The 27,304-nt window shown below is 47.9% G+C and overlaps 1 protein-coding gene across 1 annotated transcript in view; it reads right to left on the bottom strand.

The window, feature by feature from the left end:
* The window catches only part of LOC138245863 (ATP-binding cassette sub-family A member 9-like), a 2,236,336-nt gene that overhangs the window by 849,786 nt on the left and 1,359,246 nt on the right, over nt 1-27,304 (bottom strand). Inside the window, exon 24 of the mRNA XM_069199841.1 lies at nt 3,201-3,371. Within this exon, the coding sequence (XP_069055942.1) occupies nt 3,201-3,371 (171 nt within the window). The remainder of the gene's footprint in view (nt 1-3,200; nt 3,372-27,304) is intronic.

Raw genomic sequence — 27,304 nt, 5'->3', positions numbered from 1 at the left:
GCTGAACAATGTCAAAATTCACCCCAATACAGAGAACGGGCCTAAAACCATATTTTTTTTACTCCCATGCCATCCCAGTTCAGACCTAGCCATATGCAAATCAGTCTTGACACAGCTCCCCATGGGAACAGTCCAGCCCACACCGCTACGCCAGGTCCTCCCTGGGCCAGAAAGAAACATCTTGGAACCCATTTTGGGGTATTACCCCTCATCAGCCAGGCTAGTTTGACTCTAGTGGCCTGGGGAGCACGGGACCCATGTCTGGGCATACCCTTCCAACTTAGAGCAGCAAATGCAAAAAGAACAAGTGATGGACGGAATGCTAAACAATGTCAAACATACATCCCCAGCACAGAAATCTGGGCTTAAATCAATTGTTTTTTTGCTACCCATGCCATTCCAGTTTGGACCCATCCATATGCAAATCAGTCTTGGTCCTGCTCCCCATGAGAAAGGTCTAGCCCAAACTTCCAGGCCTCCCTGGACCCCAAACAAGCATCCTTGGACCAGTTTTGGGGTATAGCACCCTCATCAGCCAGGCCAGCCTGACTCCAGTGGCATGGGGAGCATGGGATCCACGTCTGGGCATACCAGTCCCACTTAAGGTAACAAATGCAAAAAGAACAAGTGATGGATGGAACGCTGGACAATGTCAAACATTCACCCCAGTCCAAAGATCTCGGCCTAAATCCATTGTTTTCTTGCTACCCATGCCATTCCAGTTTGGACCCAGCCATGTGAAAATCAGTCTTGATCTTGCTCCTCATGGGAACAATCCATCCCAAACTGTCAAACTGACCAAACTGGGGTGGCGTGTTGTGCAAAATAATTATGGATTAACCCCAGATCTTTGTGACTGGGGGTGAATGTTTGCATTGTTCAGCATTCTGTTCATCATCTGTTCTTTTTGCTTTTCTCACTCTAAGTAGTAAGGGTATGCCCAGAAGTTGGTCCAGTGCTCACTGTGCCACTGGATCGAAGCTAGCCTGGCTAATGAGCAGTGATACCCCGAAACTGGTCCCAGGATGCTTGTTTCCAGTCCAGGGAGGACTTGGCTTGGAAGTTTGGGCTGGACTGTTCCCATGGGGAGCAGAGTGTAGACTGATTTGCATATGGCTGGCTCCAAGCTGGGGTGGCGTAGTGGGCAAAAAAACAATGGGTTAAACCCAGATCATTGTGACTGGGGGTGAATGTTTGCATTGTTCAGCATTCCATCCATCATCTGTTCTTTTGCTTCTGTCGCCCTAAATGGTAAAGGTATGCCCTGGCGTGGGTCCAGTACTCACTGCGCCACTGCATTCATGTTAGCCTGCGTGAACAATAGATTCAACTCAGAGAGGGGTGCATTATTGCATTGTTCAGCATTCCGTCTATCATCTGTTCTTTTTGCTTTCCTCACCCTGTGTGGTAAAGGTATGCCCAGATGTACGTCCTGTGCTCAATGGGCCACAGGACTTAAGCTAGCCTGGCTGATGAGGGGTGATACCCCAAAACCTGTCCCAGGATGTTTGTTTCCGGTACCAGGAGGGCCTAGCTTGGCAGTTTGGGCTGCAGTGTTCCCATGGGGAGCAGGGTCAAAACCGATTTGCTTATGGCTGGGTCCAAACTGGGGTGGTGTGGTGGTTAAAAATTGACAGCTGAAAGCCAGATCTTTGAATGCTGTGCTGGTAAAAGGACTGCCACACTGCTGTTCTGAATGTCTGCTGCCCTGCTGTACTAACCTGCTGACTGCTGCCCTCTTGCCTGGGTGAGAAGGACTAGGGTTACATCTGTTGAACCCAGGACCATTACAGTGAGTCCAAGGGCTGGTTGGCTGCCCTCCTGGCTTGAGCCTCTGGGGCAGAAGGCTCCAACAACCTTGACCCCAGCACCTGAACATCTATGAGTCCCACCCTTCCAAGTGGTGCCACCCCAGTCCTGAACCCTTAGAAGTGGGCCTGAAGGTGCTCTGCTAGCCCATCTGTGTATCCAGTTGAACTGACACATCTCCTCTGCTGCGCATCACAACCTCCAGCAGAACCGATGCATCGCTTCTGCTGCCTGGATCTTCCAGTGGCAAGGATGCTGCACTGCTCTCACAGCCCGCAGCCTCATTGGAACCACACCATCACGAAGGACTCTTGGTGCAGGCCCATGCATCTCTCTTTGACAGCAGACTCAACGGCAAAGCAAACTCTGCATCACAGGCTCTCAGCTCCTCAGAAGAAACATATTGTCCTGACTGCACAACCTATCCTCAATGCTGGACTTCGTATTGCAAGCCCCTGGTCACAAGACCTTCAGCGATGACACAGGACCTCACATCACAGATTTGCAGCCCCTCAGAACTAACGCATCGCTTCCGCTCCACATGGTTTGTGTGGTGCTTTCACTTTATTACTGTTTGAACTGTTGCACAAATACTTATACACTGCCTCTAAGTTAAGCCTGACTGCTCTGCGTCAAGCTACCAGAGAGATGAGCACAGTTTAAATTGGGATTTATGTACAACTTTAACCTGAAAAGAATTGTGGCTGCTTGAGAAGGGTTTCACCCCACCTCCCAACCAGTAACCCAATTTCTTACAATATTCCTTAACTCATAAGTGTCAAAGGACTGAAAAAATCCCTTTATTTGTCATGCTAAAATGTTCCTACTTGAAAGAGGGAGGACCATCAGAACTGTCAGCTTTGTATAAAACTAATGCACAAATATAGGAAGTGAATGCTCACTGTTGGCTCCTAGCCAAACAATTAGAAGCAGCATGAACCAAACTGCATGCAAAGAAACTTTAGTGTACAGTAATAATGTCAATGAAGTGGCAAGAACTCCTTCCATCAGCATGTTTTATACAATATTCTCTGTGTAGACAGGCCAGGGTGAAATCTTAATCACACCAGCCTTATTCCCAAATTGCACGAAACCATAACTACATGAAATTCTTCGCAGTTTCGTATTACTTATGTAACTTTAAATAAAAAATAGTATTTCAAGATACCAAAAGGAGACTGGTTCATACTGAAAATGTCTTGTTAAGATATTTTTTTGTGTGAACTATTCTCCATGGTATGTTGTATAGACAATGTTTATAATAAAATAACAACACAAGATAGACCCAAGCCACATTTCACTACAAAAGAGAAATTTCACAAAATATTAATGAATGCGCTCCAATGCAAGAGTGATACTAGTTAGGAAATTAATGTCTCAATTCGACTTACTAGCTCAGTCCACTCAGAGGCAGTCAGTGAAATGCTGAGTTTTAAAGTATTCAAAATGACAGTCATTATCATAAGCAAAAGCCAGAAGAGTGGAATATCCACAATGGCCTGTCCACACCAGTATGCTGAAGGGAAGAGGCCCGAGAGACGCAGCTGGGAGAGAACATTGATCTGGAAAAAAGGAATAGTTCTTGTTAGCAAGACAGATTCGCATATAGAATGCAAAAATCATCAGCAAGCATATGCTACAAGTAATAAACGTTTTCAACACTCACATAAAGCCTTATATTGGATGTTTGAATTGAGGGATGTCTGTATAATACAAGCTGTACAACAATGAATTTATTTTTTAGTCTAAATGTACATGCCCGGGAGAAGTGGTTCTGCAGTGATTGTAATTGAATAAAATATTGTTTTCCAATTATTCTATTGTGCATTATTGTTTTATGTAAATGATATTATTAAGTCACAATTGTGTAAGTTATTTCATTTAAATTACTTATTTTTTAATTAATTGTTAATTTGTTGATCAGTTCAATTGTAAAAGCTCTGCTCTGCTAATTACCCCTCATATTACATTAGTCATGGCATCTTCTATGACATTATTGATAATATCAATGCAACATTTGCAATACAAATATTGATGAGAAAACTGTGCATTGAGGAGGTGCAAATTATAGTTTCTTGAGATGCGTATAACAATAACTGCTGAATTTCAATGGTTTTGTGTGTAAAATCTGAACCTAACTATAACATCCCTGGAACCTTTGTTTTTTCAGTTTTATTTTCATGATAAAAACAAATATTAAAGCTAAGTGAGAAAAATAAAATATATTTATTCTTTCTATACAAACTCAACATAAGTTATGGAAACTTTAGAAATTCTATATGTATAGTTCTAACTTAAATTTCTCATTCATGCATCACCAGTTATAAATTACGATTTATAATTTACGCACCACCTTTAATTTACTATACATTGGACACCCCATTACACAGTGTTATCGCATTGACCACATTGGGCATGTCAGTACAAAGTCTATGGAAAAATGCATAGGTGCCCAAACATGTTTTGAGACCCCCATTTTATCTTTCCTCCCACTTGACCAATCACTGCAAAACTTTCCATACTCTACCAATGTAGAAAAAGAAATAGATCTGGAAACTTCTGTGGAGATCAAAATCAGAGAAATTCCGGGTAACACCCACTCTGTATGTATATGTGTGCCCGATCATTTCAATCAATAAAATACAGTGCTCCATATATAGAAGAAACAGTAATACTCATCAATTAAGAAACAGAATTCTACAAATAACATTAGCTGTAACTGAGGAAATACAGCCATCACCATAAAATAAAAATATGTTAAAGCTATGGGCTAAAATCAGGCCTAAAATTTTCGCTCCCCCAATTCTCCATGCTCAAGTTAGAAACCTGGAAACAGCAAAGACAATATATTCTGTAATGTCATATTTGAAAACTCTGCTTGCTACCCCCAGCTGGGACATACCTAGTAGTTTGAAGACAGGGATAATCCACCTCCTTCGAGGTCTAACATAAATTGGCCAAAAAAACAAGAAGTGGTCTTCTGTTTTTGCATTGGTCAAACAAAATGGACAGTTCAGGGATGTGAAGCCTTCCTCATCTCATTTCCTTGTAAGGGAATACAGGGCAGGATGCTGAATCTATATTTCATATACAATGTTTTCACTCTCGGGGGGGGGGGAAATCCTATGCAGATGCATTTCAAAACCATAATACCATTTATATAATAAGTAATTTTCACTAAAACTGCCACCTTTTTGCTTGTTCCATATTTGTTGCATCTTGTAATCCCAGTATGCTTGTTTCAAATTAGTGAGGATACTTTTCTTTAAGGCGACAGGTGATTCCCACACTTCTGGCATCCCGATTTCCCTACTTAGATGTTTGAGTTTGCTCATCTGCTCAGCCATGGGGTTCGGCATGTATATCAATTCCAAAATACTCAATCAGTGCTTCCCTAAACGGGCCTAGTTCCTCCGTAGACCAAAAACGCACCCAACAAGACAATACTTTTAGATGGATGACATGGTCTATTCTTTGTAGGGAGAGGTCCATACAAAGGAAATGAGAGGAGTGTTCTGAGAAAGGGTGAACAGTGACCTTAAAAAATTATTTTCAGTAACAGTTAAGTGTGGACATGTCAACCCATCCCCAGAGTTCAGCCCCATAAGTGGCTCTTGCTACAGTGGTAGCCCTGTAGACTTCGAGGGAAGGGGAAACAGCACCACTAGAGGTGGCCTTATTCTTCCTTACTACAGCAGAAGATCTTTGAAGGAGAGCTGCCCTGCTCTTCTCAACCTGAGGGGCCCAGGACAGATTTGTAGTAATTATGATGCCCAAGTAGTCAAAGCATTTGACTTGTTCCAGGGGCACCCCATCCAACCCCATCCTGCCTGTGAAAGACTTATGAGGGTTCAGAGCCATACACTTAGACTTCAAAGGGTTCACCTCTAAACCTCTGCCAGAACACAATTTAGAGAAGCTGTCCAAGAGTACTTGAAGACCTGCTGTGTTCTAGAGATAAGGAGTGTATCATGTGCAAACATGAGTATTGTCAGGCCAATGCCTGCATATTCAGGGGCATCATGTCTGCAATGGGCTATCCAGTCCACAGCTCCATTCATTTACAGACTAAAGAGCATGGGAGCTAGACCGCAGCCTTACCGAACTCAATGTTTAATTGGAATTCTGGGGGTAATATCCCCCTGTTGATTCACCTAACCTGAGCATACATGTCTGTGTGCAAAAGATGTAGGATTCACAGAACGTCTGCAGGAATGCTATAGGAATCAAGAACCTTCCAAAAGCTTTCCCTAGACATCAAGCCAAAGGCCAACCTTAAATCAAAAAAGGCAACATAGAGGTGGTCCCTCCTGATAGCTACATACTTCCCACAAGTGAGCATGAAGCAAAAGACTTGGTACACAGCACTATCCTTTGATCAAAAGCCTGCTTGGCTTTCTGAAAGTATTTTATTATCTGATATCCAAGATTGTAATCCTATCAGCACCTACCTAGAAAATATTTTTTGCTGTTGTGAATCAAGCTAATCTGTCTGTTGTTAAATCGTATATTCCTCTTTCCCTTTTTATATATCAGGACTATAGCTCTTTCCATGAAGAGGGGATCTCCTCTCTGCTCACAATTTTGTTTCCCAAAGCATTCAAGTTGGGGGTCCAGATCTCAGGTTGAGAAAGGAATAACTCGCCGGGAATACTATCTGGGTGCGGTGCTCTCTCCACTTTCATTTGTTTTAGAGCCTGAGCTGTTTCTTCTTTACTAAAGACTAAGGAGTTGCCTACATTAGCCCCTATCGTATGTGATAAATGAGCTTGGGGGCAGTCATTCTCCTTCCGTTATAAGTGTTTCAGATCTCCCTTGGTTCCCAAACCCTTACTTGATAAGAGGGATGTGGGAGGAACTATGTCAATCTTGAGTGTGTCCTTTTGCCAAGCCTTGTAAAGCTCACCAACGTGAGCTGTCCAGTGCTCTGGTTCTACTGTTTCCAGGTGTTTTTTTTTATAGTATGTGACCTCTCTGCTAGAAGCTTCCAAAAGCCCTTGGTGTTCCTATTCTGCAAAGCATTTACCAGTTCTTCCCATTGTGCCTTCTCCCAGTGTTGTTTGGCTTGAGCAAGGATGGTCCTATATTCTTTCCTCGCTGCGCAAATAGCCCCTCTTTCTTCTCTTTGAATGGCTTCCAGAAGATTAGTTTTGGCTAGCCTGTACTAACTCGTAAACCAACCCAAAGGCAGGGGCGGCTACTCCAGTAGAGCGGGGGAGCGTCATCCCCGATAGCTGCGGCAGCTGCAAACCCTTTAAAAGAAAACAATAATAAACGTTGCTTATTATTGTTTCTTTTAAAGGGGCGGGCCATGGTGGTGACGAGCAGGGAGGGGAAGTGCACAGCAATCCCCCTCAGAGTGCATGTATGTTTGGCCGGTCGTCTCGGATCGGCCAAACACACATGAGCAGTAAGCTCTCTCCAGCCCAGCAACACTGTTGCCGGGCTGTAGAGAGCCTGCACAGGCTCCCAGTCTGCCTGGGAGTACCCTAGCTGGACATTCCCAGCCAATCCTGACGCTGCTCTGAGCAGCATCAGGATTGGCCACAGGGCAGGCTGGGAGCCTATGCCTGTAGCCTGCAGAGTAGACGGAGGACTGGCATTAGAGCACGGCGTGCAGGCAAGTTTATTTTTTATTTTATTTTTTACATGTTATTAATATTTCACCCCAAGCACCCCAAATGCTCCCTGTGCGTGTCGCCCCTTCCCCCCCGTAACACCTGCGAACCTCGACTGTCCAAGGGCTTTTGTGCATAGCATTTCTTCGGCCCACTTTCATAAAAAGGGGTTGGAGAGACTCCATAAGTTCACAGTGAATGCTCACAAAGTTTATATGAGCCTTATCCTGACCTTCATGTGGGGTAATTTATCAACAAATGGGTTGTAGATTTGGGTTTGAATATTAGTATTGGTTGCAACACTTTGCCATTTTATGGACCTTCTGTTGTTACTGGGCTCAATTAAACTTATACATTTATGAGCTGAGAGATTAATGTTTACAAATGGTTCTCTACATAGGAGGGCATTCAGTGCATCATGATCACTGTCTGGCCTTGGGACTACCCGCATGTCTATTAAAGACAACCATAATGAGCTAGCTAAGAAAGTATAGTCCATGTTACTGGAACACATCCCTCTCTTAAACGTTGGTAGGGGTGGAAAATCAGAGGGAGTGGACCCATTCACTAACTTTAGCTCACAAGTCACTAGCAGATTGACAATTTGGGCAGAGGTCTTAGGCATCCTGAACATAGTGGCAGTCGGAAGATGATCTCCTGGGATCGCTCATTATATCTTCCTGGATCCAGATCTTAATACCTGGAAGGATGAGGGTGTTACAGTCTCCTGCAATAATTTTTGAATGGTTACTATTTGACTACTCAATCAAAGATGACACGTACTCTACTGTTGCAGAAAGCACCTTAAGGGCTACTGACCTTACATAGATATTAAAAATGTTGATATGTCCAGCCCTTGACTTACAGACAATATTAATTACTATAACTAGAATATCTCTGTTCTTGCCTGGGATTCGCTTAACTCCATCAAAGAGGTCCAACCTTAACCCTATCAAAAGGCCTCCTGACGCCCTCTCTGAACTTGAGGGTTCTGCATTAGAGGAGAATGTAATGTACCCTGATCTAATGCCAATTCAGCTGCCCAGGTTTCTTGGAGTAGGATAATGTGGTGCTGGTCCATGAACGTTCCCCATTCAGGATTCCCCATTTTGGCCGTAACCCCAGAACATTTCAGGATAGTAATTTCAGACTGATATTTTCACTGAAGATTTTACTAATTTCCTGCCCTACTAGGTTCAATGTTCAAGACACTTGCAACGCTGAGGGTTTAGGGTCTCTAATGTGTGCCCTCAAATTTCCTGCCTTTGAGCATTAAGAATGAAGTGTTAGCCCTATCACTTCAGTATGTGGAGATTTTATTTCCTGTCCTGGCAATATGACAATCTCATTCAGCTCCTGTATCATTCAGTCAATATCAGATAAGTTGGCTGCATAAACCATGATTGAAATAGAAGAGGGCCGGAGGATAGGTGGGTCTCAGGGCAAGTTACTAGTGAGGTTGGGGGTGTGTGGAGCATTGATCTTGAGTCTTATTTGAGAATCATTAGAGGGTCTGAATCTATGTTCTAGTGCTATTAAACCCCCTGTGATCTAAGGGTTAACCAACTTCAAGCTATCCTCTCTAATGACTTATCTTAAGGAGCTAATAGGTGACCTTGTTTGTTAATGAGTCAGGTAGTTCCTTAGGGCCAGATGTAGTAAGGCATTAGTGCCTCGCAAACGGCGAAAAACGCCGCTTGCGATGCGCTAATGCCCGCATGCGATGCAGAAACACATTTTGCGAGTCGGATCCGACACGCAAATAGGAAGGGGTGTTCCCTTCCTATTTGCAACTCGCACCGCGATGTAAGTTGATTTGCGACCGCTTGCAGTTACCATCCACTTGAAGTGGATGGTAACTCATTCGCAAACGGGAAGGGGTCCCCATGGGACCCCTTCCCCTTTGTGAATGATCACAAAATTATTTTTTCAGAGCAGGCAGAGGTCCTATGGACCACGGCCTACTCTGAAAAAAAACGAAACAAAAGTGCAGCTCGTTTTCCTTTAAGGAAAACGGGCTGCAGATAGAAAAAAAAAAACTGCTTTATTTAAAAGCAGTCACGGACATGGTGGTCTGCTGTCTCCAGCAGGCCACCATCCCCGTGAGTGCCCAGACTCGCTATGGGGTCGCAAACTGCGACCCACCTCATTAATATTAATGAGGTGGGTCTTTGCGACCCCATAGCGAGTCGCAGAAGGTATCTGAGACACCTTTCTGCATAGCAAATTGCGAGCTGCAAATTGCGAGTCGGAAGGACTCGCAATTTGCAACTCGAAATTTGCTTTCTACCTACATCTGGCCCTTAGCACCGGCTTTCAGCTTTGGAACATTAATTAAGAATATGTCATAGTCCATCTTACAAAGTGGCAGAAATCAAGTGCGGGAACACGGATTGATTGGGATCCCGTGACACTCTTGGGCACGGGGGCCTTTTGTGGTAGAGTTTACTGCCTAACGGTCACGAGTTAACAGATCTGCTCCCGGGGCTCTTAGGAAGTTTGCCAGATACCTCCGTTATTATTATGCCCACATTAGAACTATGGGGGTCATTCCAACCTCGACGGTAAAAGGCGCTTACCGCTGTGCAGAAGACCGCCATAACACCGCCGCGGCAAACCGCCATGGTCATTCTGACCCACAACAGGCAAACCGCCAAAATACAGACATCCACAAAAGTCCGCCACACCAAAGGGCAGCAAGAAACTGGCGATGACCAAACCTCCACCATCAGGCCAACAGAAATACTCCCACACTATCACGACCCACGAATCCACGCGGCGGTCTTTCAACCGCGGTATTCCATTGGCGGTACACACCGCCGCGCTCAAAATACACACACACCTCCAAAACACAGCCACATTGGACAATTCAAAATATACACACCTGATACACATACACACACCACTCCCACACACCCAATACAATATAAAGCACACACCCACATCACTCACAAACCTCCACTCCTAGAGATTTGTGAACACGCACCGAGAAAAGACATCCGAGCACCCAGACGCCCAATTCACTGTCACCCAGCAATATTTGCATGCACTTCACACAACACAACAATACACATCACCACACTTAGCACCACACAATCCACCCGACACATCACCCACACCACCCCATGGCACCGCAAAGACACCCCAGGTTCTCTGATGATGAACTCAGGGTCATGGTGGAGGAAATTGTACGAGTAGAGCCACAGCTGTTCGGGACACAGGTGCAGCACACCACCATTGCCAGGAAGATGGAGCTATGGAGAAGAATCGTCGATAGGGTCAACGCTGTGGGACAGCACCCAAGAAATCGGGACGACATCAGGAAGAGGTGGAACGATCTACGGGGGAAGGTGCATTCCATGGTATCGAGGCACAACATCGCGGTGCAGCGGACTGGCGGCGGACCCTCACCTCCTCCCCCAGAATTTACAACATGGGAGAAGCAGGTCTTGAACATCCTGCATCCTGAGGGCCTCGCAGGAGTAGCTGGAGGAATGGACTCTGGTAAGTCAAACCTTTAACTACTTTATCCCCCCCACCCCACCTGCATGCCAACTCATACCCCCACCCTCACCCCCACCCCATCACACCTACTCCTTGCAAATGTCTCACCATCACAACCCACCCATCCCAAAACCTAGCCCTGCATGCGTCAACAAAGCATGGACACCCATCACCAAAGCATGCCCACTGCACATACACATACAACCCCCCCCAAACCACAGTCACAACAGCCCCCACAAAGGAATGCCAGCACTGGGGTACACGGGCACCCACCCATTGCACGCTATGGCACACACAGAAGCAATAACCATACTTTTATACCCCTGCAGGACCCAAACGCCAGGTCACCGCGCAGGAGGGTCCACAAATGTCCACTCCACCCCCAGAAGAGGCCCACAGTGATGACAGCACCTCTGTCTCCCTGGATCTAGATGACCAGCCCGGTCCATCGGGGACCTCAGGACAGTCGGTTCCCCTCAGACAGCCACAGGCCACAGCAGACCTTCCCCCCTCTGGGGACACCAGCACAGCACCCACCCAGCGGGCCCATACCTCTGTCCCCAGGACACTTCAATCAGCTGTGTGTCCACCACTACAGGGAACCCACCACCCCAACAACAACAGGGACCTGGGGGCAGTGGTAGTGGGCACACGGTCCAGGGGACAGAGACCCAGGGAAACAGGGGAACTGGGAGGGCTGCTGTGCGACAGGGAGGGGACAGGCCCAGGGAACCCACTCTCCATGAGGCCCTCTCCTCCATCATGGGAGCCTACCACCACTCCCAGGAGACGATGGCGACGGTCCTGGCCAGGTTTCAGGAGATCCAGCTTCTGCAGGAGCAAAAGTATATGGGGTTCAGGGAGGAACTAAGAAACATCAGTTCTGCCATGGGTACCATCGTAGTGGCCCTGAATCAGGTAGTCACCACATTGCGGGACACTGTGGCACCTCAAAGGGCCCCTGACACTAGCATGGACCAAGAACTGCCTACCACCTCCGCCGGCGCTAGTGGACAGGAGGCCCCGACACAAGACAGGCCACCAGAACCCCACCCCCTGCAGAAGGAGAAACACCCCGCAAGCGAGCCCTGAGATCCAGGAAGAAGACAGAGTAAGATGTCAAGACCCCCGCCAGCAAAGGATACCGCCCTGATTGTCATCCCACTGTCCCACATTGACACCCTGTCCAACCTTAAACTGACCCTGCTCCACTTTCCACAGGCATTTGGACAATGCACCTGTGATACTGATAGTCTGGACTCTGCCATGGACAATCCTCCACCCTCACCGATTTGCAACCACCCACCAATTTAGAGCACTTGAATAAACACACTTATTGCACAAAACAATCTGGACTCTGGCTGTGATTTTGAACAAATGTATTAGACATGACCGTGTCAAAATGTTCATTTACATTGTGATGCCAACAAACCGCTGTCACACAGCTGTAGTCCATGGGGCAACAAAGCAGATGTCACGCAGTGGGGCCCACAGCTCTGAAAATGGAAGGGGAAGTCATAACTCAGTTACCATACACTGGGGGAAAAAGTCAGACAGTAGAGAGATAGGAGTCTTTAAGTAAATGTAATATGCCGGTGTGTACTCTTACCTGTGTGTCATTGAAAATACTGCTGTATTACTGTGTTCCTGTTCTCTATGTCGTCCTCTTCGGCTTCCTCCTCTTCACTCTCCACAGGCTCCACAGCTGCTACAACACCACCATCTGGACCATCCTCCAGCAGAAAAGGCACCTGGTGTCGCAAAGCCAGGTTGTGAAGCATACAGCAGGCCACGATGATCTGGTACACCTTCTTTGGTGAGTACATTAGGGATCCACCTATCATATGGAGGCACCTGAACCTGGCCTTCAGGAGGCCAAAGGTTTGCTCGATCACCCTCCTAGTCCGCCCATGGGCCTCTTTTGTACCGTTCCTCTGCCCTTGTCCTGGGATTCCTCACTGGGGTCAGTAGCCAGGACAGGTTTGGGTAACCAGAGTCACCAATTAGCCACACACGGTGCCTCTGGAGTTGACCCATCACGTAAGGGATGCTGCTATTCCGCATGATGTACGCGTCATGCACTGACCTAGGGAACTTGGCATTAACATGGGAGATGTACAGGTCAGCCAAACACACCATCTGTACATTCATGGAATGATAACTCTTCCTGTTCTTGTACACCTGTTCACTCCTGCTGGGGGGGACCAAAGCAACATGGGTCCCATCAATGGCACCAATGATGTTGGGAATATGTCCAAGGGCATAGAAATCACCCTTCACTGTAACCAAATCCCCCACCTCAGGGAAAATGATATAGCTCTGCATGTGTTTGAGCAGGGCAGACAACACTCTGGACAACACCTTGGAAAACATGGGCTGGGACATCTCTGATGATATGGCCACTGTTGTTTGAAATGAGCCACTTGCAAAGAAATGTAGTACTGACAGCACCTGCACTAGAGGGGGGATCCCTGTGGGTTGGCGGATGGGTGACATCAGGTCTGGCTCCAGCTGGGCACACAGTTCCTGTATAGTGGCTCGGTCAAGCCTGTATGTCAGTATGACATGTCGTTCCTCCATTGTCGACAGGTCCACTAGCGGTCTGTACACGGGAAGATTCCTCCATCTCCTCGCATGTCCCAGCGGACGGTGCCTATGAAGGACAACAGCGAGCACAGAGTCAAACAACCCAAAGGTACGTTCCCACAGCTTGCACATAACACGATTCCCAATGCATTGAAAAGTTTGTATGAGTGTTGATGCAAGGCCTAGGTATGTGTGACGCAGTAGAAATTAAGCCATGTGGGCCCTTGAAATGGCGGCTGCCTGAACTGTGAAGTGCGACAGTGGGATGTGAGGTCAATGCGCTGGCGTGGCACACCGTGGCGGTAGGCGGTCGAAGACCGCGGCGCAAAGCCGCATTGGTTAACGTTGAACCCTATGGGTTTCAGGAGCCAATGACGATGTGCGCCGGCGGTCGTGGTACGCACCGCCGCGGTACGCACCGCCGCGGGCGTGACCGCCATTTTCTATCTGCTTAATCACTCGATACCTGATCTTCCACAGGAGAGGACCTATACTGCAAGTGCTGCTGTGACCTCGGTCTGGAAGAGACAATGGCTCATGCGACTGGGTAAAGGGCCCCTGCCTTCACATCGGAGGAGTTGGAGAAACTTGTGGATGGGGTCCTCCCCCAGTATGCGCAACTCTACGGTCCTCCAGACCAACAGGTAGGTACACTGGGACCATGCTTAGTGGGCAATGCCTGTGTTGAGTGGGGTGGATGAAAGATGGTGGGGAGGGGAGCGATTGAGGCATGCATCAAACGACAGATGAGAGCATGTGCCACATGGCAAGGGCGGGGATGGGGGGCCACTCACATCGAGCATGCAGAAGGTGATGAATATTTTTCTCTCCCTGTACATGTCACATAGGTCAGCGCCCACCAGAAAGTCGCTATTTGGCGTGCCATCGCCAAGGACGTCCGGACCCTGGGGGTCCACAACAGACGGGGCACCCACTGCCGGAAGAGGTGGGAGGACATCCGACGCTGGAGCAGGAAGACGGCGGAGGCTCAGCTGGGGATGGCCTCCCAACGTGGGAGGGGTGCCAGTCGTACTTTGACCCACCTGATGTCCCGGATCCTGGCGGTGGCCTACCCCGATTTGGATGGGCGCGTGAGGACATCACAGCAGACACAAGGTGGTGAGTACAAACACATTCTGCTGACTTTGCGCGCAGTGGAGGTGTCTGGGTGGGGGAGGAGGGCTGTGGGTATCCGTAGGCCAGGGCGATTTCTGTAGGCTAGGCCCCTCCGTAAGGCATGGCCCTGTGCCCCCGTCCCCCACCTCTGTAGGGTGCCAAGTACAGGTATCCATGGCCCTATGTCATCTATGTGTGCAGTTGTCATCCACAGGCTTGTAGGCCATGTCCCACGGATTGAGTAGTGGACCCCAAGTGCGTGGCGTAGTGCAGGGTGCTTCTGTGTCTGTCCTCTCCGCCAACGGTGTCACCAATGCATGCACTCAACATGTCTTTATTTCTCCCCCCCCCCTTTTTTGTGGTCTTCCTGTTCATGTGTGCATTAGCATCATCAGGCGGAGGAGAAGTGGCATCGGAGCACGAGGGACCTGCATCCCACATGGCCCTGGAGGGCCATGCAACAGAGTCCGAATACACCAGTGGGACGGAGGGCGAGGGGAGCTCCACAGCGGGGACTCGTGCTGATGTCAGTGACAGCGACTCGTCCTCTGAAGGGAGCTCCCTTGTGGTGGCGGCAACATCCGTGCCCCCCGCAACAACAGGTACAGCCGCCACCCAGCGCACCAGCACCGCCCTCCCAGCAGCCCTTCAGCGTTTGCCCCGTGCCCGCTCACCCAGGAAGGTGGGCATCTCCTTCGCCCCAGGCACCTCAGGTCCTGCCCTTGTCACCCCTGCTGCCCTCAGTGAGGAGGTCATTGACCTCCTGATGACCATCATTGTTGGGCAGTCTACCCTTTTGAATGCCATCCAGGGTGTAGAAAGGGAGGTGCACCAGAGTAATGCATACCTGGAGGGCATTCATTTTGGTCAGGCTGCCCATCAGCGATCGTTCAACGCTCTGGCCTCAGCACTGACGGCAGCCATTGTCCCTGTGTCTAGCCTCCCCCCTCCAACTTCCTCCACCCAGACCCAATCCCCTGTACCCCAGCCTATCCCAGACACACCATCAGACCAGCCTGCACACACCTCAACACGCAAGGGAAGCTCAGGCAAACATAAGCACCAAACATCACACAAGCATTCACACAAGCAACATCCACATGCAGACATACCAACACCCACTGCCTCCACTGTGTCCCCCTCCTCCTCGTCTCCCTCCTCCCTCCCTGTGACGTCTCCACTCACACTTGCATGTACAACATCTTCAGCCACTACGTCCATCACCAGCACACCCACCAGAACACTCCGCAAACGTGCAGTCACCACCCCCACTACCATTTACACGTCCCCTGTGTCCTCTCCCAGTGTGTCTGTCACCCCCTCTTCCAAACTACACAAACGCAGGCAGCCACCCACCCAACAGCCATCCACCTCAAGACAGCCTCCAGCCCAAGCACCTGCACCCAAAGACACCAGACTTCACACTCCTACAACCACATCCTCTTCCTCCACTCCCATACCCACTACACCTACCCGTCCCTCTCTTTCGAAATTGCTTTTCCTTTCCAACCTTAACCTCTTTCCAACAACTCCCCCACCCCGTCCATCTCATAAGACTCCAATCAGCACCTCAGCCACCACAAAACCGGGACCTATTAAGAAGGTTTGCCATGGACTGTGGAGTCCCCCACCCTTAAGGGCAGCCAGTTCAGCTAGGAGCCAAGGCACGGCCAGCCCACCCCCAGAAAAGCATCCGAAGATTGCCAGTGCCCGGCGCGAGAGGCTAAAGACACCAGGGACCAAAATCCCTACCATGGCTCCAGCATGAAGTGGGGTGCCACCTGGCACACCGCCAAAGGTGGGAAAGGGCCTCAGGCGACCAGGGAAGGGTGGGAAGGGCAGCACGCCCGAGAAGTTCGGCAGCAGACCAGCTGGCCAGGAGGGCCCCACCAGCCCCATCCCAGGTGTGCAGGAGGACACCCAGAGGCCCGTTACTGCAGCCCAGGAGGGCCCCGCAAGCCACGTCCCAGGTGGGCAGGAGGACACCCAGAGGCCCGGTACTGCAGCCCAGGAGGGCCCCGCAAGCCACCAGACAGATGGGCAGGAAGGCCCCGCCAGCCACGTCAGGTGGCGAGTGACATCCATGCCATGGCCGGATCCGCTGACCTGGACACTCATCTCAAGCACCGCTGAACAGGGCCCTTCATCTCAAGAACCGCTGAACTGTGCCCTTCATCTCGAGAACCGCTGAACAGGGCTTCGCCGTCTCAAGCACCGCTGAACAGGGCACCGCCGTCTCAAGAACCGCTGAACTGTGCCCATTCATCTCAAGAACCGCTGAACTGTGCCCTTCATCTCAAGAACCGCTGAACAGGGCACCGCCGTCTCAAGCACCGCTGAACAGGGCACCGCCGTCTCAAGAACCGCTGAACAGGGCCCTTCATCTCAACCACCGCTGAACTGTGCCCTTCATCTCAAGAACCGCTGAACTGTGCCCTTCATCTCAAGAACCGCTGAACAGGGCACCGCCGTCTCAAGCACCGCTGAACAGGGCACCGCCGTCTCAAGAACCGCTGAACAGGGCCCTTCATCTCAAGAACCGCTGAACAGGGCACCGCCGTCTCAAGCACCGCTGAACAGGGCACCGCCGTTTCAAGCACCGCTGAACAGGGCACCGCCGTCTCAAGAACCGCTGAACAGGGCCCTTCATCTCAAGCACCGCTGAACAGGGCACCGCCGTCTCAAGCACCGCTGAACTGTGCCCTTCATCTCAAGCACCGCTGAACAGGGCACCGCCGTCTCAAGCACCGCTGAACAGGGCACCGCCGTCTCAAGCACCGCTGAACTGTGCCCTTCATCTCAAGCACCGCTGAACAGGGCACCGCCGTCTCAAGCACTGCTGAACAGGGCACCGCTGTCTCAAGCACCGCTGAACAGGGCACCGCCGTCTCAAGAACCGCTGAACAGGGCCCTTCATCTCAAGCACCGCTGAACTGTGCCCTTCATCTCAAGCACCGCTGAACAGGGCACCACCGTCTCAAGCACCGCTGGCCCATTGGCAGAAGGGGCAGGCCCTCATCTGTGTCGGGCAGGGCTGCACGAAGCACTCTGGGAACCAAGCCCCCTCCAGAACCAGTGGAGACTGTCATCCACTTGTGAGACTGTGGCTTTGCACTCCCCAGGACTGAACAGTGGCAAACCCACCCACTGTAGAGACTTGAAAGACTGTGGCTTTGCACTCCCCAGGATGGCACAGTGGGCAACCCACCCACTGCAGAGACTTGAGAGACTGTGGCTTTGCACTTCCCAGGAAGGCACAGTGGGCAACCCACCCACTGCAGAGACTTGAGAGACTGTGGCTTTGCACTCCCCAGGATGGCACAGTGGGCAACCCACCCACTGCAGAGACTTGAGAGACTGTGGCTTTGCACTCCCCAGGATGGCACAGTGGCCATGGAGGCCCCTTGTGGATCTGGCGTCGTGGACTCATCTGGCTGAGGTGCCCCCCCTTCCCTTCCCCCTGAGGTGCCTGTAGTTTTGCTATCTGATGCCCCTGCAGTGTTCTCTCCGTTGGTGTCAGGTATCCTGTGTGGGCTTTGCCCATGTGATTTGGGCCCAGTGGTCCACGGACAATGCCTGCAAAAATTATCGGACTTTTAATATTTATGTATATAGTAGTTTTAGATGTGTGATATATTTATAAGCCAGTGATACAATATATTAAACTGTTTATGATCATTTCCTTTTGTCTTTGCATTCTTCCGGGGGGCTTGGGGGGTGTAACTGTGATGTATTGCTATGCATTGATGTGTGTGTTGTAGTGGGTGAGGGTGGGGGTGGGTGTGTCGCGTATGTGTGTCCCCGTAATTTTTTGCCTCCCCCCTCCCCTGTGTCGTAGGTGCAGTACTCACCGTAGTCTTCTGCGCCGGCGTTCGTGCTCCTGGTAGAGGAGCAGGAAGACAATAGCTGGGAGGATGTGGAGTTCGGGTTCCATGCTGTCCAGATTCCTCGTGGGGTGTATGGAGGTGAGCGTTTTCCATTCGAAATGGCTGTTTCCGCCGTGTTTTTATCGGGGGGGCTACCGCCCCGGAAAAGGTGTTGGATTGGTGGGTTGTGATAGGGTGGGCGGTACATTGACTCCCGCCTGTCTGTTGGCGGTGACCGCCACGCTGTTTGTTTGTCCCGCCGTGGCGGTCGGAGTGTTGAAGTGGCGGTCTCTGTTTGCGGTTTCCGCCAGGGTCGGAATTCCATTTTTTTAACCGCCAGCCTGTTGGCGGGTTAGCCGCCACTTTAACACTGACCGCCAGGGTTGGAATGACCCGCTATGTGTCTCAGATGTACATAGGACTGGGGATGAGGGTGAAGTGATACTATTGGTGCTAGTGCTGCCCACATGTTTTGGATGGCTCCTATGTGTGCGAATTGCCTTTTGCAGTGAAGTAATCAGATATGTATTGATTAAAGTTACCAGGTTCATCAGGCTGTCCAATTTTTCACTAAGAGCTTTGGACATCCTGGTGATGCGATCTCTTAGTGCCTTTATCTCTTTTTTATTGTTACTATCTGAGAGTGAGTGGAATTTGCTCCAGAGTCAGGTACACCAGGAGTAAGTGTCAACAGAGGAGATTTATCTGATGTGTGTTCATCTAAACGGCTGAGTCTAAGATGGTACAATTGTTCAGGGGTTAGCATCAAATATGAGGTGCAGAACTACAGGTGTATTACTATTGGACTGGAGCGCTGTACAGGTACTCCTGGGTTTAAAGAAAGTTGAAATATCCCCTTGCGCTCCCTTCCTTATTTTATTACCCTTAGCCTTTGGGCCAAGCGACACTTACACCTCCTCAATTAGTACATCTATTTTGTCAAGTGTGCCATTTGCCGCTGCGTGCCTCAGTTGTCTTCTTGCTTTCCTTAGGTTAGGAATTTTACTGTTGGCCTTACGTTTTACCATTACGGCCGAAGATTAACAACTTCCTGAAAATGGGATGGCTATCCTAAAAGGCAGCAGGGTTAATAAATTCCAGGCTCCTTTGCAAACTTGATCAGCTTTAACGTTCTAGGTCCCCTAGGTAAGTACAGCAACATATGGTTTGTGTTCACTAATTATATCATTTACAATCATTCAATGCCTGACGCAAGGCGTAGGTGTGTCCAAAGTGCTGAATGTTCTATGTTACTAAGGGGTAATAGGGCAATTCACAGTCCTGCTCAGTCACCGTTCTCATGCTCTGGCCAAAATAAACAGTGGCAGAGGAAGAGTTAAGTGCAAAGATAAAAATGAGAAAGAAAGACCCCCCTAATATAAAAACACTAGCAGTAAACAAGGGAGAAGAAAACAATGAGGGTTAAAATTGTAAGCTACAATTGCCCCTTCTTTTACCCAGTCAGTTCTCCGAAGATGGCGATGTCCTGTGGTCTGCTCTGGCATATGAGCTGGGATCAAGCACCGGAATGCAGCAAGCAACATGGAGACCACAATGCAGGGAAAGTCAGCCTCTCTCCCCATTTCACCATGGGTAGGAAAAGTCTAAAAGGGGGAGCCAAAGTTATCCAGCCAAAAAGTCCTCATACCGTCCACAGAATAACTCATCTCCCATTGCCTGCAAATACTCTGAGAGATAGACCGATGCCAGTAAAGACAGCAATAACAGTAGAAGTGGAGAAGGACAGATGAAAAAGGCTATCAAGCCCACAGTCACGTAGCAGTTCTCTTTCTCTCCCTCCGTGCCCAAAGTGGAGAGCCAAGGGGGGTGGCCCTGCCCTGCCACCTCCTGTCACTGACATGCTTAAGTCCCCACAAGTGGCAGCAAAGGTAAATACTGGTGTCCCGCACTGCAGTGGGAAGAGTCACTTTTGATAGTACTGAGGCAAACACATCTGTCATTTGGTGTAAATATTTTCAGCAGTTTTTGACATAATAAAGGAACAAGAAATATAGATACCTTGGCAGAGGCCAAACACAGATCTCATGGTGAGATCTGATTGGCTGTCAGCATTTCAATCAGCAAGTCCTGGCAGCCATCCTGGGACCAACGTACATGATAGCACCCCATAATTCATCGTAGTGAATGGCAGTTTTTGAGGGTCACAAAAGGTGATAAAAGATGTTAGTTACAATATTATTTATTTGTTGCTAGGGATATTTAAACCTTCTGCTGGGATTTCATGAATTATGTTTGAGAGAAAACTGTTTTCTCATGGTTTTCCCATAAATGTTATGGAAGTTGTTCCAGAAGCTAAAAGGAGAGCATATTTTCTCCTTGTGCCCAGAGCCTGCTGGATGTTGAAGTCCCCACACGTGGTAGCAAAGATAAATACTGGCATCCCACGCAACATGGGAAAGAGGCACTTTTTGTAGCTTTGCGGTGATCAAGTGTGCTGAGGGTTCGCCTCCTGGGGCCCACTACTGATGGATGTTGAAGTCCCCACAAGTGGCAGCAAAGGTAAATACTGGTGTCTCGTGCCATGGGAGAAAGAGGCATTTTTTGTAGCGATTTTTTGTAGCGATGCGATGATCAGGTGTACTCAGGGTCCACTTCCTGGGGCCCAGAGCCTACTGGATGTTTCACTCCTCACACGTAGCAGCAAAGGCAAATACTGACATATATATATCTGTGCATATATATATAATAACTACTGATGGTCACCAGCAGGTAGTTATAGCTAGGAACTGGTCTCCATAGGAAAAGTGTTTTATAACTTTGGCACCGTTTGACAAATCTTCACAAAATGTTCAAAACTAATACAACAGTCATTTTAGCCACTGTCTTGCAAGTTTTAAGATGATCTGTCAAACGGGCGCCAAGAGAAAGGGGGGATTTCAAAACGTGTTTTCTTCATTTATTTTTCCATAGGGATTTTGAACACAATTACAGCCCAAACTGCTCAATGGAATTACTCCAAATTTGGAAGAAGGTTAGCTCTTGTTCCAGAAAACATGCTGTTTGTCATTTGCTGTAAATTTGTTCAGCGGTTTTTGACATAATGAAGGAACAAGAAATATAGATAACTTGGCAGAGCCTAAGCACAGATCTCATGGTGAGATCTGATTAGCTGTTAGCATTTCAATCAGCAAGTGCTGGCAGCCATCCTGGGACCAATATACTTGATAGCACCCCATAATTCATCGTAGTGTATGGCAGTTTTTCAGGGTCACAAAAGGTAATAAAAGATTTTAGTTACCATATTAATCATTTGTTGCTGGAGTTATATGAGCCTTCTGCTGGGATTTCATGAATCTCTTTTGAGAGAAAACTGTTTTCTCATGGTTTTCCCACAGATGTTATGGAAGGTGTTCCAGGAGCCAAAATTAGAGCACATTTTCTGTAAATTCACACTATCTTTCTCAGTCATATGAGAATTAAATCTAACATTCTCAGTAAAACATGTACTTCCACAGGAGCAGCCTGTCAGTTGATTGCTTTGAATTCTAAAGTGATCTCAGAGTGTTGTAAAGAACAACTAGTGCATTAACAGTCTTACTTATGACAAAAGTGTGGCACACCTGAAGACATCTTGATTGAATTAAACTGGCAAAACATTTAATTTAAAAAGGAACAAAATGAGGGGGTTCATTTTGTCACAGAAATAATGGTTAGTGCTGTAGAAAGAAGAATTAGGACATGTTTTAAGTGAGTTCTCAAATATGTTCCATTTCTATTTCATTAACACATCCTGACATGTAGACTGAAATGTGCACTTATAGCACCAGCAGCATGCTGCCATTTAACTCCCTGGTGATCAGCAGTTTACCACAGTGCTCTAAGGAGCAACTAGAGTGCTAACATTCTGAATTCATGCCAAAAGTGTGGCACATCTGGCCGCCATTTTGATGGAGTTGAAGTGGAAAACTGAAAGCATTTTTTACTTAGGATACTACAGTAAAAGAGGCAATTAGGGAGCTTCATGACAAATAAGCCTCCCAAGATGGCCACTGAAGAAAAAAGTGCCAAATATAGCACAAATATCACCCAACTGTAGCCCAAGTATAGCCCAATGACAAAAGCATGCAAAACACCTAATTTTGTTTTTTTTGCAGTTTTATATAGACTTGACCCGAAGGTATTGGAATGCTTTACTTGATTATCAGTTACATTACACAAGGACAAATTCCTTTTGGGCTTTAGGCATTGGACGATTAAGTGAATTGCCCAGATTCACAGGATGTTAAGCTGACACCAAAACTCAAACCTGGTTCCCCAGTTGCAAAGTCTGTTGTTCTGGCCATAATGCCACATTCTCTCCCCTAATTGTAACATATAATCAAATCAACCATGCAGGAAAGGCAAGAGAGGCTGTGGCAACATAAGAGAACACTGAGCGCAGAAGGAAGAGGTAGTGTAGTACCCGATTCAGGCAGGAGACTCCTGGTGGTTTTTATCTGTCTCTGGTCTGAAATCTTCTCTTTTTAAATGTAAGACAATGGGGAAATAATTTCCCCAGGTTTGTTTTCAAAATCTCCCTACTATAAAGTTCAAAATGTTGGCAAGTATGGTACTTTGGATCACTGAGGGCAGGAGGAATGGGGTAGGGACGTGAACTCCAATAACAGAGGGCAGGAGGGAGATGGGCAGGGGCATCAAACTGACCTTACAGGGCAGACGTCAGGGGTTGCAGCAGCACAGTACCACACAGGGCAATTGGGATGGCAGAGCAGCACAACAGACCATGGAAAGCAATACGAGGGGCCAACAGGACCATGCACATGGGCAACAGAGAACAGAGGGGAAAGAAGCAAGGACAACAAGCTAGCCATACCGGACAGACAGGAGGGGCAGTTGTAGTATAACTGACCATGAAGGGCAGAAGGGAGGGATAGGGGCATGACAACGGACCAGGCAAGGCAGGAGGGAAGGGATCGGGGCCCGCACATAGAAAAGGCAGGATGGCCACTGAAAGCACAACACACTATTAAAGGTAACAGTGAGACTATAATGACATACACACAGACAACGGAGGGAAGGAGGGAGGGAGTCAGGGGCAGCAAGCTGACCACACCGGGCAGGTGGGAGGGGCTGTGGCAGCACAGAAGGTCAGGTATGGAAAGCTGGAGGGTTAGTGGCAGCACAATGGCCATGGTGGAAAAGAGGGAGCTGCAGGTGCATACACAAAGGACTATGGAGGACAGACGTGATGGGTAGGGGCTGGCCACAGACAAGAGAGGGCAGGGGACGAGGCTTCTCAGAAGACCACACAGAATAGGCAGGAAGAGCAGTTGAAGCACAACAGAGTATGGAGGGCAGAAGGGAGTTACAGAAAGATTGACCACGGAGGACAGGAGGGAGGGGATAGGAGTACAGAATTCAGATAGGCAAGGTGGACATGGCAGGGACAGGTGGCAGTCATCTGACAATGCTAGGCAGATGGGAGGGGAAGTGGCAGCTCAGCAGGGCACTGAGAGTAGGTAGGAGGGGCAGTGGCAGGTTGATGGAACAAATTGGGTAAAAAGGAGGGGGAAGGGGCAAGCACACATACATCAAAGGGAAGGGGAAAGGGGCAGCAAGCTAAGCACAGAGTCTCAGCAAGGCCGGATCCTCGGGGTTTGCGCCTGTTCCCAATATGTCCACCTCTTGGCAGCTCCCAACTCTACTAGCTATCATAGCACAGAGTTAAAGAATGGCCAAGCGGGGACGGGGTTTAGGTTGGGAACAGCGAGGAAGTCAGACCTGTGGAAGCAAGAGTTAAGAACACAATAGCAAGATCATTCACATTAATCTTCATGAACTTTGTTTTAATTCTTTATGCTCTAATAACATGAGATATCAAGAACTTTTCAATAACGTGACCTTTTTATAACCATACACTCTGATCATTGAACTCTCTCAAGATAATCCTTAGAATAGCAATTACGTCACAACAATTCGTTCCCAAAGAATGAACTGCTATGGGATTCATGAATGGTACTGTAGAATAGCTAATAGAATAGAATGTCTAACACACTCTATTTGATCTAAGTTTCAAGATTCAATTGCCCAGAAATTATTGCGCACCTTATTGCCAGACTGCGCATCAAGACTCAAGTACCTAGAATGATCGCGTGCTCTGTCGATCTGAACTGCAAGGGTTAATGGGCAAGAATGAATCGCGCACACTGTTGCTGATTCAACCACCAAGATTCAAATGCCTCGAAATGATCGCACACTCTGTCGATCCGAACTGCAAGGGTTAATTGCCAAGAATGAATCGCGCGCACTGTTGCCGATTCAACCATCAAGATTCAAAATGCCTCAAAATGATCACGCACTCTGCCGATCCAAACTGCAAGGGTTAATTGCCAAGAATGAATCGCGCACACTGTTGCCGATTCAACCATCAAGATTCAAATGCCTCTAAATGATTGCACACTCTGCCGATCCGAACTGCAAAGGTTAAGTGCCAAGAATAAATCGCGCACACTGTAAATCACAAAGCCAAAAACTCAAATGTTTCCAGAAACGGAGTTGGGGGGCCTACCCCGACCTCCGCCTTGCCGCCCTGCTTGAAAATCAGCAAGATAATGAGGACAGGGCCAGGAAATGTCCAAGTAGGCCTCCGGAACAGGAGCCCAGGAAAACGTTGCTGCTCTGCACTGGGACCTCTGAATAGTGAGCACGTGGAGCTGGGCTGGGTTCCTTAAATAGACCCAAGCTCCGCCCACATGCCACACCCCGCCAGGCTGCAGGAAAGGCTTGAAAATGAACAATACATTACAAACAGCATTAATGACATTTCAAGATAAATACCTGCAATGCAAAAAGTTAATATGCAACATCAACACATTATACATGAATTATTACATTGCATAAAGTTTTTCATTTTGCATTATGTTGCCTGTAGAGTGCGCACTGTCCTGGTGTTGATACAGAGGTTATGCGGGAAGGCAATGATGGGAATAGACTTGGGCAACGAAGGGCAGGAGGAGTGGGCAGGGACATCAGGCTAAATGGAGGGCAGTGGCAGCCCATCAGATCATGCAGGAGGGAATGGGTGGTGCATGGACTCAGGCAATAGAGGGTAGTGAGGAGATGGATGGGGCAGCAAGCTAACTGTTCAGGGGAGGTGGAAAAGGAAGACGCAGAGCAGGTGCCAAGCGGCTGTGATGAGGGAACAGGGGCATGGTCTTGGACAATGGATGGCAAGGAGGAGGAGGGGCAGGAGCAGCAAGCTTGGGTGGGGGCAGTGCAATGCCAGTCTAGGCCCTGCGTTTAACCCCCCCCCACGTGCATTAAAACATTAAAAGTTTTCTTTTCTTTTCATTCTGGGACCGCCGCCTGCTCTGAAAAAATATTTTTGCATCCATTCACAAAGGGGAAGAATTCAGATGGGGACCCCTTCCTGTGTGCGAATGGGTTAGCACCAATTTGAAATTAGTGTTAACTGCGATTATTTTGTGACCGCATTCAAAGTCACAAAACAATCATACATCACACTGCGACTCGCAATTAGGAAGGGAACGTCCCTTCCTAATTGCTACTCGCAAACCCTTTTTGCGATTCGGTAAATAGATTACCGAATTGTAAAATTGGGCTTGTGCATCGGAAAATGCTTTTCTCTTGTCGCAAATGGACTGACTCTGCGGATTGGGACGTTTACGACAAGAAAAAGGCTTTATACATCTGGCCCTGGGTGCACTAACTTAGGGCCTGATTACAACTTTGGAGGAGGTGTTAATCTGTCCCAAAAGTGACGGTAAACTGACGGATATACCACCAGCCGTTTTATGAGTTCCATAGGATATAATGGACTCGTAATATGGCTGGTGGTATATCCGTCACTTTACCGTCACTTTTGGGACGGATTAACACCTCCTCCAAAGTTGTAATCAGGCCCTTAGTGTATGGTGCCTCATTTGGATTGTTTGGAGGAATTCTGTTGTAAAATCTGAAACTAAGTATAACATATCTGTAACCTTTCTTTACAAACCCAACATAAATTATACAAACCTTATAAATTCAAAATGTATAGTTCTAACTTAAATTTCTCATTTGTGACTTACTAGATGCAGTACAAAGTCAATAGAAAATGCATTGGTGCCCAAACATGTTTTGAGACCCCAATTTTATCTTTGCTTCCCTTTGACCAAGCACTGCAAAACATTCCATACTCTGCTAATGTAGACAAAGAAATTGGTCTGGAAATGCTTATCAAGAGAAAAATCTGAGGAATTGCTGGTAACCCCCACTCTGTGTGTGTGAGTGAGTGAGTGAGTGAGTGTGTGTGTGTGTGTGTGTGTGTGTGTGTATATATACATATGCATTATCCATGCCAAAACTTGCCAAGCTGGAAATCGGACACACTGCACCACAGACTCCAAAGATGTTTTCTTGCATTTTATCATTTTTAATGCTCGTAACAAAGTGTAGTGCAGAAAAGAAAGGTTGAAGTGTTTCGACATGATGCGTTTGACTGGGCCATAGAGAACTATTCCACAAACAGTCTTATTTAAGGGTCCACACAGTGTTGTCCCTCATCCCTGCCTGTCTATTAAAAACTAGAAAGTGCATACCTGCTCTCCTAAATGGCAAAAATCCAGCCCTATAGTTATATTCAATCATTGTAAATTACAACTATATCAAATTCAAGCAGGATGCTGATCCAAAACAAAACATGTCTAAAAAAAGACACCAAAACATACTAGATAATAAATCACAACTTGTTCAAAAAACTATTATGTTGTGACATAAAAAGATTTTTAAATTCCCATACATCTGATAGAGCTAAAACTAATTCCAAAAATACATTGCGGATTC

The sequence above is a fragment of the Pleurodeles waltl genome, chromosome 7 (genome assembly GCF_031143425.1).
Source record: "Pleurodeles waltl isolate 20211129_DDA chromosome 7, aPleWal1.hap1.20221129, whole genome shotgun sequence".
Classification (NCBI taxonomy): domain Eukaryota; kingdom Metazoa; phylum Chordata; class Amphibia; order Caudata; family Salamandridae; genus Pleurodeles; species Pleurodeles waltl.
This window is presented reverse-complemented; position numbering and strand designations above follow the sequence as displayed.